The following is a 13,709-nucleotide window of genomic DNA, read 5'->3' as shown; positions in this document are numbered from 1 at the left end:
AAAAATATATAGATATTGATCATTGATTGCTCCAAGGAAAAAATTATAGAAATATATCTTTAGTATCTGCCATTGATTGCTCCTATTGCTCCTAGCAAGGAAAGCATTCATTGATTGTTCTTATTAGAAAAAATAAACAATGTTCTTATGTTTATTACATTTTTTTTGGGTACAAATGTGCTTTTTATATATAGGAATATTACATATGTCGTTATCAATGGTTGAATTCACAACCACTCCAATTGAGAAGTGAGATTCTAGCGAAAAACATTGTGAATATATATTTTTAAGTAAATGATACCTGATTATTGATTTAGGAATGTGAAATTTGTAGAAATATATTATGAGCCTTGTTACGAAATAGAAGGGATACTAAATATGACTTTAATTGGGTCGGGCCGAAACTAGTTCAAACCGAGCAGAACCGTACATCAACGACAACCCGATATTCTATAAACCACCTATAAATAAATAACATCTTGTTGAGTTTTGTCAATAAGCTCCAGAAGCTTATCAGTTACCAGTTATCTCCACGTATAGAAATTTTATCTCTGCAACTGCGAATCGCACAACATTTGAGGTTGCTTTTGGGTTTAGGGATGGAGGAAGCGTTGTTGGCGAAGGAGAGCTCGAGGAGAAGAGGATATGAGATGGAGAGTGACACTGGAAGAAGTGAAGAACGTTATTGTATCCATGCATGGCAGGTCCAATGGTGGCGGTCGATCACACTCTCGCAGTTCCTACTTAAGCTCATCTCTGCAATGATGGTTGGCCATCTCGGTGAGCTTGAACTCTCCAGTACCGCTATTGCCACTTCTCTTACTGGAGTTACCGGCTTCAGTGTCATGGTAAATTCTTTCTCTGTGTTCTCCTCTCATCATTCAACTTTTTTTCTGATCATTGTGGATGGAGAGGATTTGTACCATCTCCAAACCAATCGATGTTTGCTTAGATTTTTCTTCTATCATTGTTCACTTCTGGGGCAGTTTCGAATGGGGTTCAAAAGCCCAAACGAGACGTCCAGGGAAGGCTGTATTCATTTTCCTTTTGCTTTTCTGAATTGGTAAAGATATAAGGCTTGCCAAGTGTAAGAAGCCATGGCAGAGAAAACAAATGGGATACAAAGCTGATAAAACAAATTGGATCAAGTCCTACTTATCCCATACTAGTTTGGTCCATTCTAGCACTCATATACCAAATTGAGCCCCATTAAATGTTCTAACATAAGTGCCACGGCATTGCATGCATGAAAGCTATAGGAATACAAGCCAGCTCCCCCTGAGCTGCCAGAAATTGTCTGCATGGGTCATGAAGAACTTGTTCTGATCGATTGCATAGAAACCTTCAGCTCATACAAACCGACAAGCAATCCTCAAAAGCTCTGCGAGTTTCATAAGTGTGGATGCCAATTGGCAACATTGCCAGAACAAATTGGAAGAAATCCATTCTGATTCTAAGCGGTGGCCAGAGATCTTAGCTATATAGAGCCTCTGAGATATAAGGTGGGTTTAATAAGAAAACCCAAATTCTTACAGGATTTTGATTCTCCTCTACCTTTCCTAATGGATGAAGTGAAGAAAATTGCATACATAGCAGGTCCAATGGTGGCGGTGACACTCTCACAGTACCTACTTCAGGTCATTACTGTCATAATGGTTGGCCACCTCGGTGATCTTGAACTCTCCAGCACCGCCATCGCCTTATCCATCTGCCAAGTTACCGGCTTCAGTCTACTCGTACGTCTTCTCTCTCTCTCTCTCTCTCTCTCTCTCACTAAATGCTCTTCTGCCATTATCTTGATACTAACAATCATCAAGGACGAAATTAAATCGTCTCTCACTTACACAATGATAGACTGAAAACTAATTTGAAACGAACTCAATGCCCAATCATGAGGAGACCACCGAGGAATTGCGCATAGCACAATGACTGCTCGACCCAGTCCACGAAAGATACAAATCAGTATTTTCTTTTTAAGTTTTTGAAAAAATCATTTTCCTATCCTTTTAATTCCTCATTGTAATTTTTTTCCATCATTGAATCAGTCACAAGAACAGGGGAATCTTGGAGGGGGAGGAATGGAGTTTCCAAACGAACCAAACCCAAAAGAGACTAATGAGGCCCGAGGAGGAAGAACACTAAGGATTGTACAAATTAATGTGGTTCGGCGTTGTTTATATGTAAAGGGTGGGGATATTACATATGCCATTAACAAGAGTCAAACTGACAACCTCTTCACTAAGAGAAGTTAGAACTTGCCAATCAAACAACCCTACATTAGTGTACCCCAAGAATTCTGAACAAACAATATTGACACCTTTTTTTAGATTTGAAAGTTTATTGATTGTTTATTAGATATCCAAAAGCACCCCCTACCACCCCCAAGAAAAAGTCCAGTTCAACTCCCCTCAAGGATAAACACTGCCTCAATTGATCCTTTATCATAAAATCAGGGGTTTAGGTTGTCAGCAGTAAGAGGAAGAGGTTGGTTTCCCACCTAAATGCTTTGCGAGGAGGGATGAAGACAATATTATACTTGAAGGAGATGAACCACCCTCCCCCAACAACCCCCAAATCCCCCCACCCAATTTTTTTTTCCCCCTCTCATAGTCCCCCTAACATAGACCACCTTGGCCCACCTATGTCAGGTGGGTTGTGAGATGGGAGGGATGAGGACAACATTATACATTACCCCTGAAGGGAGATGAATACACCCCCCACCCGAAAAAACAAAAACCCAACCCACGCGAGGATCCTCTACCCCCACTCCCCAAATTTCCTCTCATAGTCCACCTGACATAGACCCCCCTTGGCCCACCTATGTCAGGTGGGTTGTAAGAGGGAAATTTTGAGGACATGGGGGCAGAGGATGTGGACTCACCCCCCTTCTTTTTCTTCCTCCCCCTGTACAAACATGAAAGAAAATTAATGGAGTTACTTATGTGGCAAGCAGTACGGAATGGCAAGTGCACTGGAAACCTTGTGTGGACAAGCTTATGGAGCAGAACAATATACAAAGCTTGGGATTCATACTTATACTGCTATCATCTCTCTTACCCTAGTTTGTCTCCCTCTTTCCCTCATATGGGTATTCTTGGGAAGGCTACTTTCTTTAATAGGCCAAGATCCTTCAATCTCAACTGAAGCTGGCAAATTTGCAATCTTGCTCATCCCTGCTCTACTAGCTTATGCTACCCTACAACCAATATTCAGATACTTCCAGACTCAAAGTATGATCATTCCCCTGCTTTTAAGCACTTGTTCAGTTCTGCTTTTCCATATCCCCCTATGTTGGGTTCTAGTATTCAAGTCAGGATTAAGAAACATTGGAGCAGCATTAGCAATCGACATATCCTATTGGTTGATCATGATCTTCCTTATATTGTACATGAAGTACTCTCCTTCTTGTGAGAAAACTCGTGTGCCTTTCTCAAGGGAGGCCCTCCATGATATCGGAAAATTCTTTCGGCTTGCTGTCCCATCTGCTTTGATGATATGGTATTTCTCTTCCTTTACTAAATTGCTGAAGAAATAAAGAGTTCTTTCCATCTGCTTTTCTTCTTTCTTAACAGAGTTTTGTTTATGCATGATTATAGTCTTGAGTGGTGGTCTTTTGAGATGCTTGTCTTGTTATCTGGGCTTTTACCAAATCCAAAGCTAGAGACTTCAATACTTTCTATCTGGTATGATTCTCTAGGATCCTATTTTCTTGGTGAACTAACACTTTGATTTGAATATATTAAGTTAATAGGGATAGGAATTGAGTTTTAAATTGTTGAGGATTTGGCTTATAAGATTGAAGGCATTCAATCCATAACACTCTTTGTCAACAGCCTCACCACTCTCACAATGCTCTATACAATCGCATCAGGAATTGGTGCTGCTGCAAGGTTTGCTCTGGAACTCTCCCTCATCATATCCTCTTCATTCTAACCCTTCAGTATATGTATCATGTCTCTGAGTAGTGTTGTAGGTCAAAGCTAGCCTAGGGGGGCAACTACGATAGTCCCACATTGGTGAGTGAAGGAAGACCATGGTCCATAGAGTTCTTACTCCATGAAAGTCCTTAAAAACTGCAAACAAAAGTTAATAAGCTAGCTTCAGTTGACAACCCAAAGCAGATAATACCATGAGATATTATTCCTTGACCTCGTCATGTTTATATGTATGTTGCTGCTTTCTACAGCTCTAGATCCAGAGGTGAACATTCACAATTATATGATGTGATACCCCAAATACATAATTACATATCTACATTGTAGTTACAGTTATGTCCTTTTTTTTTTTCTCTGGCATAATACAAGTTGGAAATTTTCTATAAAGTACATAAACATGCATGCATGCATACTCACCCTGTCATTAACTATTTTTGAGTATTATTGACAAGAGAATGCATCTTATATTCTGTAGCACACGAGTTTCAAATGAATTAGGAGCTGGAAACCCACATGCAGCTCAAGTGGCTGTCTATGCAGCGATGGCTATTGCAGTCATGGAGGCTGTCATCGTTGGTTTGATCATGTTTTCCTGCAGACACATTCTTGGTTATGCTTACAGCAATGAGAAAGAAGTCATAAAGTACATTAGGGAGATGGTTCCTCTACTTAGTATCTCGGCTATTATTGATGGCCTGCAAGGTGTCCTTTCAGGTTGGTCTCTTACTTAACTATTAATGTATGCTAAATTAGATATTATTCACTTCAAACCTTTGTAGGTGTTGCTAGAGGCGGTGGTTGGCAGCATCTAGGGGTCTATGTCAACCTGGGGGCTTTCTACCTTGTTGGGATTCCTATGGCTGCTTTATTGGCTTTCCACCTACATTTAAGAGGAAAGGGTTTGTGGATTGGAATTATGACTGGGAATACTTTGCAGACAATTCTCCTATCTCTTATCACAGGCTTCACAAATTGGCCAAAGCAGGTCTGTTTCTATTCTCTTATAATAGTCAAAGAAAGTCTCTTTTCCGTCTATGATATTAGCTTTAGTCAAACACTGCACACATTGTGCCTGGAAAAATCTTCAGAATGTTTGACAAAGATTCATTCAATAACTAAGTCCAAACATAACCTCAGTGATGCATGGAAAACATAATCACTCTAGATCGGTGTGGAACTTGAATTCCCACCTGAAGATCTTAAAGTTTTGTGGTACAATAAACTGCTCTGGGTAATGATTTGGGGCAATATCTGTGTTTTGTAGATCTTCAATGTAGACACAGAGATTCTTTGTCTCTTTATCTGATAAGCTGTTAAGTTGGGTTTTAATATTCTATCTTGCAGGCAATCAAAGCAAGGGAGAGGATATTTGAGGGAAATATTTTGCAAGAGAACTGATTAAAGGAATGGGCATGCAGAGCTTACTGTGTCAGTCTTTTGGTCTTTTAGCACATCTTAACAACAATACAAGGTTAAGGGGAAAACAAAGACAGCACTGTTTGAGAAAATAAATTTATTCAAACTTATGGAACACAAAAGCATAGCACTGAGAAGCATAGAAAACCAAGGAAATCCCACCCCCAACATTCCCACAAACAACTCTTTAGAGGAAGAGATATACAATGAAGAGGAAGAGGAATGTTTTTGGAGGGAAATACTCCTATGTCTGAAACACCGCCCCCCCCCCCCCCCCAAAAAAAAAAAAAAAAAAAAAAAAAAGGGAAAAAAGAAAACCACATGAGGGTGGTCAAATTGTCTTGATCAGCTGATCAAGCCTTAGTTGGCTGTGGAGCACAGGTTGAGCTCGAATGTCAATTGCCATGCTGCAGCTTGGGATATTCTCTTCTTGAGCAGTGAATGTTGGGCTTAGGAAGTGTTTGAAACCAATTAGAATGTCGCATCTGTCATTTCAAGTCTTTTCTCTTGAGAAGGCTCTATGGCAAGTTACCTTGGAATGATCAAATCTTGGAAATCATTTTGCACGACCCAGTGCCTGTACACAGGAGCTGTGCACTGCAGCGACCAAGCGGTGTTCTCTCTCCATAAAGATCATTATTCATGGATCATAGATAAAATTATATCAATGGTCTTGAATTCTTAATACAGATTCTACCTTTGGAAAGTAGCAGCGAAAATGGTTTGTTATACCTTTCGGTATTACTTTATTCACACAGCTTGCATAACTTGCTAGATTTGCTCTTCCATTGGTGAAAGGCCATCTATATGGGGGAAAACAACCTATCCTTTTCTGATAAATTTTATTAATTTGTTGTCTCTTTTAGCTCTACGGTATTACCTCTTCTTCCTGGAACCTATCTACTCTCAGACCCTGTTATATTTTTTATGAGTAATCCCGCCTTTCTTTTACCCTATCATAAAAAGTATCCTGCCTTTCTTATCTTAAATCATTAAATAATAAGAATTCTTGTTAAGATAGAGGTTCTGGCAGAACTAATCAACTACAGATATTAGAAAAAATATCCTCTGAAGAGTGAAAATCAGAGAATATGCAAAAATAGCATGTTAAGAATTCTTTTTGTACCACTAAGCATTAATATCTGAAGCAACTGAGAGCAAATAAAATTAAAAAAAGAAAAGAGAGGGGAAAAGCTAGCACAAAGCAGGTGAAAGATGTTTTGAAAAATTCTAACATATGAGAGCTGAGTTGGCAGCGTAATAACAAGTAGTCTCTTACCCTTCAGCAAGATTCAATCTTGTAATTTAGGGTTGAGTTTATTGGCAATGCTTACTGTCAATTGCAGAGTCCATTTATAGAAAAGTGCACATCAAGACAGCGGATTTCACAAAAGAAAGTGTTACAACCAATTTTGTTAACTACATCTCATGTAGGATAGCATGAGTCAACAGTGATGATGGCAGTATATGAACTAGTACCAAATTTACAGTACCTTAGAGCAAATAGGGCAACATATATGTCCTTTGGCTTGACAATCAGAACAAGAAACAGACCTCACCTTTGTGCCACTACCACCAACCAACTGATATATATCATCTACTGGACTAAAACTGAACGGCCCAACTTGTCTGAGACAGCCAGCGCCTTTACATCTTGAGCATGCGATGATCCTCAAATCACCACATTTCTTGCACATACCCAACGAACTGCATATTCAAAAGCCCAGTTTCTGAATGTAACCAAACCAGAAAAGAACATACAAGCGTAATATAATCAACTCCAGCATGCATACATTGATTACATTCACTGCAAGAACGCAAAGGAATTAGATGCAAAATAAATATAGGCCTGGGTGGACAAGAGAAATCAATCATCCTTAACTTGAAGGCTCATGTAAAACAAAAGTTACAAAAGGTTTTGTCCAATCTATCCTACGTGACTCAGATAAGGCCTTCTGAGCCAGCGAATCTGCCACATTCTTGAGAACTCTGGAGATGTGAATAAAGAAAAACTAGTCCAATCTAATTGGCCAGCAAGGTACAGAATAATATCGTAAACAATTGGTTGAGCAGATACACTACTATAAGCACATACAACTCTACAAGCAGAAGATCTCTATCATTCATCTATCTGTAATATAGTACAAGTTCTCTGAGCTGCAAAATTCAAATATAAGTTTTCCTTAAAGAAGTTAATACATAGGTAGGTGATTTGCATTGTGTCATCTACAGGTAAATATTTTTTATGACCCATTAGTCTCCTCATTCCCCAATTCCCATTTCCTATTCGTGTGACACGAAGCATTTGATTTCTCTCCAGAAAACATTGAAGTTCACACGTTTCAATGTCATATAAGTACTTGCAGTCCTGCATTGCAAACGAGGGATAAAAATAAATCCTCAGAACTCGCAGAGCAGATGCTTTATCATATAATCAACCAATACCGTCAGGCAGCAATCCATAAACTTTAAGCAACAGCTTATGCCAAGCTCTATATCCTCAAATTATTGAAGAATCGAACCTAAAATACAATCAAAGACATGCCTTTAAGATCACTTTTGCCTTTATTTCATCTTTTCCTTTCTAGAAGAAGAATGTACGTAGACCAAAAATCCCCATGTGAGGCTATGGACGAGATGTAGCTCTTAGATGCTAGGAGATTAAGTTGGAGGCACCCTAAATGAGAAGCAACTGTATCTGGGTATCTGGCTACCACCCGTTAATTACTTTCACTATAATTCTTTTCAAATTCTTAATACGGAAACATATGAAGCATCAAGTGAAAATGATTATGGTTGCTCAATGTTTCATCACTCTTCAATTTTAAAATCACGAAATTGAAAATAGGCAAGGGGCAAACAATAATGGCCATTAATTTGAAATTTGGCTCTTGAGATAGTAAGATTGAAGGATGCTTCGTTACCTCCTTTGGGAAGCTGAAATGAGGGCATCAATCTTGGGAGCAGCAATCGTCGCACACAGCAGCAGAGTCCCAACTCCCAACCCTGCCAACTCACTCGATGTAATGCTTTCCATTCTTCCTTCTCGACTCCTCAACTCATTCACAATCTAATACGCCAAATCACAGCCAATTCATCAATCGGAAGAAACAAAAATGAACTCCATACTTCTAAAGATAAAGCAAACGAACAGAAGGAACTCCAGGAAAACAATGCCCAGTGGTCTTTTATCTAAAAAATTTCTTAAAATGATATATGGAGTAAAACCCATCAACCCCGTCGCTCATAGGCATCAGCATGCAATGTAAAGAAAACCCAACAAAGCTATTGGAAGTACAGGTTATGGGGTTGAATTGCAGCTCTTTATAGAACATAGAACATTGGCAAACAAGAGGCTGAAATTGGATAAGCCAAAAGAATATATTTTGCAAATACACAGAGAGAGAGAGAGAGAGAGAGAGATTTGAGATGCTTGAGATGCTTACATACTATCGATCTCGATAAGGTGACAGGAGAGCTAAACTAAACCAGAGAAGCTTAACGAACAAATAGCATTCACTCCCGTTCAGGTTGCGTAAAGGTGCGATCTTTATCAGGAGAAGACAATTTTTAGCCGTTAGATTGGAATGTAATCGAGTGGTACCCACATGTATTTGATTGATAAATCAGATGCCCATCTGGCTATTTTGGCCTTACAACCCATTTTCTCTACCTAAATAAACCTCAATTTCGCCTGCAACTTCTCTTCGTGTAAACAGCAAGCAGAGATGGGAAAAGTGGGAAAAGCGGCAAAGGAGCACTTGAATAGAGTACTAAGTTCTCATCTGAGTAACATTCATGAAACCATACAGGTAAATCTCTTTTCAGAGCTCACCTATTCTCACTCACGCGTTTCTTTTTTCGGATTGATGTTCTCTAATTTAATAGAATTTTATTTCCTTTCTATTCTTTTCTTCGCGCTGTAGGTTCTCTATCAAACACCTGCTGCATCTCTGGAGAAGGTAAGTTGGGATGAGGTGATACAAATGGGGGAACAAGTATCAAAGCAAGCTACAGTAGGTATTTTTCTCTGTTTTTGAGCACTCTGTTCTTCTTTTCATATATGATATATGATATTAATATTATTTACTTCTAATTACTTTCCTGTGAGTTTGGTGCTCTCTTGGATTATTTTTTTCGACCTTATATTATGTGCGTGAATGTTGAATATTTTGAGGAAGAAGTGTTACTTGCTTATTATAGGCCATTGAGCATATAATTGAAGTTCCGAGTTTGTTTATGCTGCGAGTTAATACAAGAGAAGAGGCACGTTTGAGCTATGCTCTGCAGATCTTTCTGGAAACAGTGTATATAAGAGATTTTTACTTAGATAGCTGAAGCCGTAATACAAGCTTTCTTTCTCAGATAACTGAAGCCATAATACAAGCTTTCTTTTTTCTAGCATTTTCCTCATGTTTGTATGTTGTGATATTAGGTAACCCATTATTCTATTTCTTTAATTGTATCCCCCTGTTGATGCATGTTTTGGCATGATTTTTCAACCTTCTGTGGTTCTTTCAGCTAGGCCCAAATTGGAGTCTTTGGGAGAGGTTGAGTTTGTAGGCATTGCGGAAACTTCTCCCTTGTTCTGTGTCAAACCATTTTCCTTCGTTTCCCCATTATTAGAGATCATTTTAACGATGTCCAAGTTAGTTATTTAATTAAGTCAAACCCTTAGACCTTAACCCTAAGAAAACATTTTAAACTTAATGCTTACATGTTGGACAGAATAAAAACTGAAACTTCATGGTTAATCAAATTACAGATATACAAGTATGATCAAGTTTGATTTACCAAGCTGTATACTAGCGATTGGAAACTGACATGAGCTCAATCTTGTTAAGACCTATATGTTTTCTGGGCAGAGGGTTTTCATGATGGCTGCATGGAGAACTGCAACAATGAGAGGATGGAAGACTGATTTGTTCAGGAGTGGGCATTATGGTGACACTATAACCCTCTCCAGGCACCATGGTGGCAGAAGCATCATGAACTGGGTGTGCCCTTTATTAAACAGTAGTGGCATTATGTTGGTCTAAATACAAATGTTTGCATTAGCAAAGACTATTACATTCCAGGACTGTTTTACTGTTTAAATTGTGGGGTCAACCACAAGGTGAAGATGAGAGAATTAAGGCCCCTGACAAAAAAAAAAAAAAATAATAATAATAATAATAATAAAAATGTTAATCTAGTTTGGGTTTATTCTATGTGTATTCATTTGTAAATGTGGATGGACTTATATCTGCATACTCTTTGTGTTTTATCCAGCTGGAGTACTATGGACAGGAGAAGCACCAGATGTGAAAGAGCTGGAGGAGAACATTGGAGCATATTTCAACATGCTTCAGGGTTTCCTACTACTTGCCCATGGCAGTACTGTGGGTGCTGGTCCGACCCTTAGTTCTAGCATCCATGCATCCGCACAGCAAATTGTTAACTGCAGCTTTTCGTTGATGAAAGAGGCTGTTTCTTCCCTTGGTAACACCTCCCTGCCTCCCTTTTACATAAACACACACCCCACAAGCAAGCATGGTTGAGAGTTTTCTTTTCTTGGGGTTGGGGTGGGGAGAGAAAAACTTTTTTACATAAATCTTCACTGTCTCAATCAAAGTTTGTGTTCCCCAAGGCAAAAGTTTGGCCTTGGTTGTTTTAACTTTTTTTTGAGAAAGAGGAAAAAGATACTGATGAGCCTGGAGGATGAGGAAGCGTTCATAAACTTTGTATGCTTCATGCATTGGTGCCCGAGAATGCAGTGAAGGACTTCAAATATCTAGTCTTATATTTCTTATTACATTACAAGGGCTAGTTCTCTTTCTTGTTTGGAAGAACCTTGATTCTGTTGGAGGACAAGGTATGGCAGCTTGTTGGGTGGGCTTGACAATGGAGAGGGATTTTTAAAGAGTCATGCACAAATGTCAATTAAATTTGTTTCAGTACTAGCATTTAATACTCATGAAAGATTTGGAATAAACTGTTGAAAACTTGAGAGTTTTTCTATTTTTTTATTACATATATTGTTCCGTATTCATAACTGAAGGTTTATTGTGTTCGTATTATTTTTTGAAAATTACATGATAACTACTTTTAGGCTTTCCTTCCATGCACACTTGGTTCACCACTCTGTGGCCACCCTTAGCTTCCTTTTACCAAATTTCTATGTTTTGCAGGAGTAACATCAAATTTAAATCCTTGGGTAACAGAAGCCAAACACCGAAACAGTCAAGTTGGAATCTATTTCAAACTTTCAGCCAAATATATAGGATACAATCTTTAGAAATCTTGGTCACTGCTCTGTCCTCTACCTCATCAATATCCCCTGTATTTCCAACCCACACTGCAGTTCTCTGCTATTAATAGTCTGTTACCATCCTTACAAGTATCAGCGTTGGGGTGTGACTTCACAAGAACCAGTTTGTCTGCAGCTAGATTGGAGTCCAATACGATGGAAATCACACTTAGTCTCGACCTCTTTGTCTACCAAATGTTGGCCTTGTTGATCCGATCCCACCTAATTACCTTTACCATCTTTCATGGTTCCTACTATTTAGCCTTCACACATGAAGGAGATGAGGATGAGGGAAGGCAATGGTGGTCCCTGACTCCTCCAATTATGGAGGTGCCAAAGGATTACCGGCATTGATGGTTGCCTAAAGGGGTGGTAGGGGTAGTTTCAGGGGTAAAACTGTCCAAAGGGGAGGAAGAGACACTGTTTTAGTTATTTTTGTAAACCCAAACTTGATTTTATTCAGTTTTGTTAACTGAACCATTGGGTGGCTAATTTTGTGAGGGGAAACCTAAAAGTAGTTAATCATTTAATTTTCCCTTTATTTTTGTTATTTATCACTATTGCATTTGGAAGAGACACTATTTTAGTTAGTTTTGTAAACCCAAACTTGATTCTATTCAGTTTTATTAACTGAACCATTGGGTGGCCAATTTTGTGGAGGGAAACCTAAAAGTAGTTAATCATTTAATTTTCCCTTTATTTTTGTTATTTATCACTATTGTTTTTGGAAACTTTTGGGGAGTGCTAAGCTTTTCTCTTGATACTTACATTCTTACAAACTTTAAAGAAGTCCTGCTTCTTCCTTGAGATATTCCTACCAGTAATGTATAAGCAACTTGTAAGGCCCTAGATGTGAAATTTCTTAACATCCAAATTCGTCCTGAATTTTTATCCCTACATGTCACATTCTTGAGAATAACCAGAGTTCTCTACAACCAAAATTCAGAAAATAAAGGCAATATTCTCTGTTCATTTTCTCTCCAAAATAATTAAATGTGAAAAAAGAACAACTTCAGTTTAACTTCTAACATCAAAGGATGTGCAGGGTCTCGTAATAAAGATGGCAAATTGTCAATTCCTCATTTAGCTGGCACTGTCTGGGATGCTTGTAATGCTCTTAAGAAGACTCCAACCACAAACTACACTGCCATTGGACGAGCAGTAACACAAGTTGCAGTGTCAGTTAAGGATGTATTGCGAGAAATGAAGGAGCTCAAGCCAGGTTCTTCTGACGCAGCAGACGAACTGCACAATGATGCTGCTGCAGATGCAGAAAGTGAACCAGATAATCATGAAAGTTCAAGTGAGGGTGATCTTGGTAACGATCTGTCATCTGATGAGATGAAAGTTGCCAAGTTGGCCATTGATGTGGTATCTGACACTCTTACTGTTCTCAAGGAACTTATCCGCTTCATTAGCAGTCTGCTTAAAACATTTAAATTCCAACAAAAGCAGTGACTCTGTTGATTCCTTGGAGAGGTTGTTAAAAATCTCTCAAGAGATCGGGGTTCAGATTGATGAGCTTGGAGCTAGTCTTTACCCCCCACAGGAGGTTCCTGCATTGAAATCAGCAGCAAATAAAATTTCTGTTGGAATTAATGAAATGAAGGCGGAAGTCAGTAGCTTTATAGGGTCCTCAGAAGGATTCTTGCAGGCATGTGGAGCTTTAGACAATTCACTTAGGGTGCTTGAATCTAGATTGAGCTTGTCAACCCCGGATACTACTGATCTACAAGCCAAAATGCAAAATGTTGCTATCAGCATATAAAGAACAGTTTTATTGAACTTCTTACATGACTGAAATCTGGTCGTACCATTTCGTGTTGTTGATAAGTTGCTTGTGTTATATGAAATTATCTGGTCTTGGCTGCAGTACTGTAACAGTGTTTTACTTCCTTTTTTTTTTTTTTTTTTTTTGTAAAGAACAGTGTTTTACTTAAAGAGCATTAGTTGGATCACAATTTCTGTTTGCAGCTCATTGTTCTGACCCTGACAATTTATGCGAATTAGTTATTGATGTTTATCTTGGTCTGTGGTTGGTTCCTGATTGAGAATCTACAGTACCACAT

At 38.7% G+C, this 13,709-nt stretch overlaps 2 protein-coding genes and 1 pseudogene across 3 annotated transcripts; 2 read left to right on the top strand and 1 right to left on the bottom strand.

The window, feature by feature from the left end:
• Positions 1-599: 599 nt before the first annotated feature.
• Positions 600-5,333, top strand: LOC149001122 (protein DETOXIFICATION 14-like). The gene is made up of 8 exons (XM_089139266.1): positions 600-848; positions 1,536-1,736; positions 2,954-3,498; positions 3,597-3,683; positions 3,834-3,890; positions 4,411-4,649; positions 4,715-4,920; positions 5,280-5,333. The coding sequence occupies exons 1-8, from the start codon at positions 600-602 to the stop codon at positions 5,331-5,333; spliced, it is 1,638 nt and encodes a 545-aa protein (XP_088995392.1).
• A 655-nt stretch (positions 5,334-5,988) lies between these two features.
• On the bottom strand, positions 5,989-8,864 carry LOC149001121 (chaperone). Its single transcript, XM_089139082.1, has 3 exons — positions 8,798-8,864; positions 8,276-8,421; positions 5,989-7,058 (listed from the first exon to the last, which is right to left on the bottom strand). Exons 2-3 carry the CDS (start codon positions 8,386-8,388, stop codon positions 6,836-6,838), a joined length of 336 nt encoding a protein of 111 aa, XP_088995208.1. The 5' UTR covers positions 8,389-8,421; positions 8,798-8,864; the 3' UTR covers positions 5,989-6,835.
• Positions 8,865-9,016: 152 nt separating this feature from the next.
• Positions 9,017-13,551, top strand: LOC149001120 (uncharacterized; annotated as a pseudogene). The gene is made up of 4 exons (XR_016170702.1): positions 9,017-9,163; positions 9,278-9,371; positions 10,623-10,832; positions 12,686-13,551. The product of XR_016170702.1 is annotated as an uncharacterized LOC149001120 (transcript).
• Positions 13,552-13,709: the final 158 nt, after the last annotated feature.

This window comes from Hakea prostrata, chromosome 11 (genome assembly GCF_041222555.1).
Source record: "Hakea prostrata isolate BN-2017 chromosome 11, UWA_Hpros_2, whole genome shotgun sequence".
NCBI lineage: Eukaryota > Viridiplantae > Streptophyta > Magnoliopsida > Proteales > Proteaceae > Hakea > Hakea prostrata.
The sequence above is the reverse complement of the archived record's forward strand: the minus strand, read 5'-3'. Positions and strand labels throughout refer to the sequence as shown.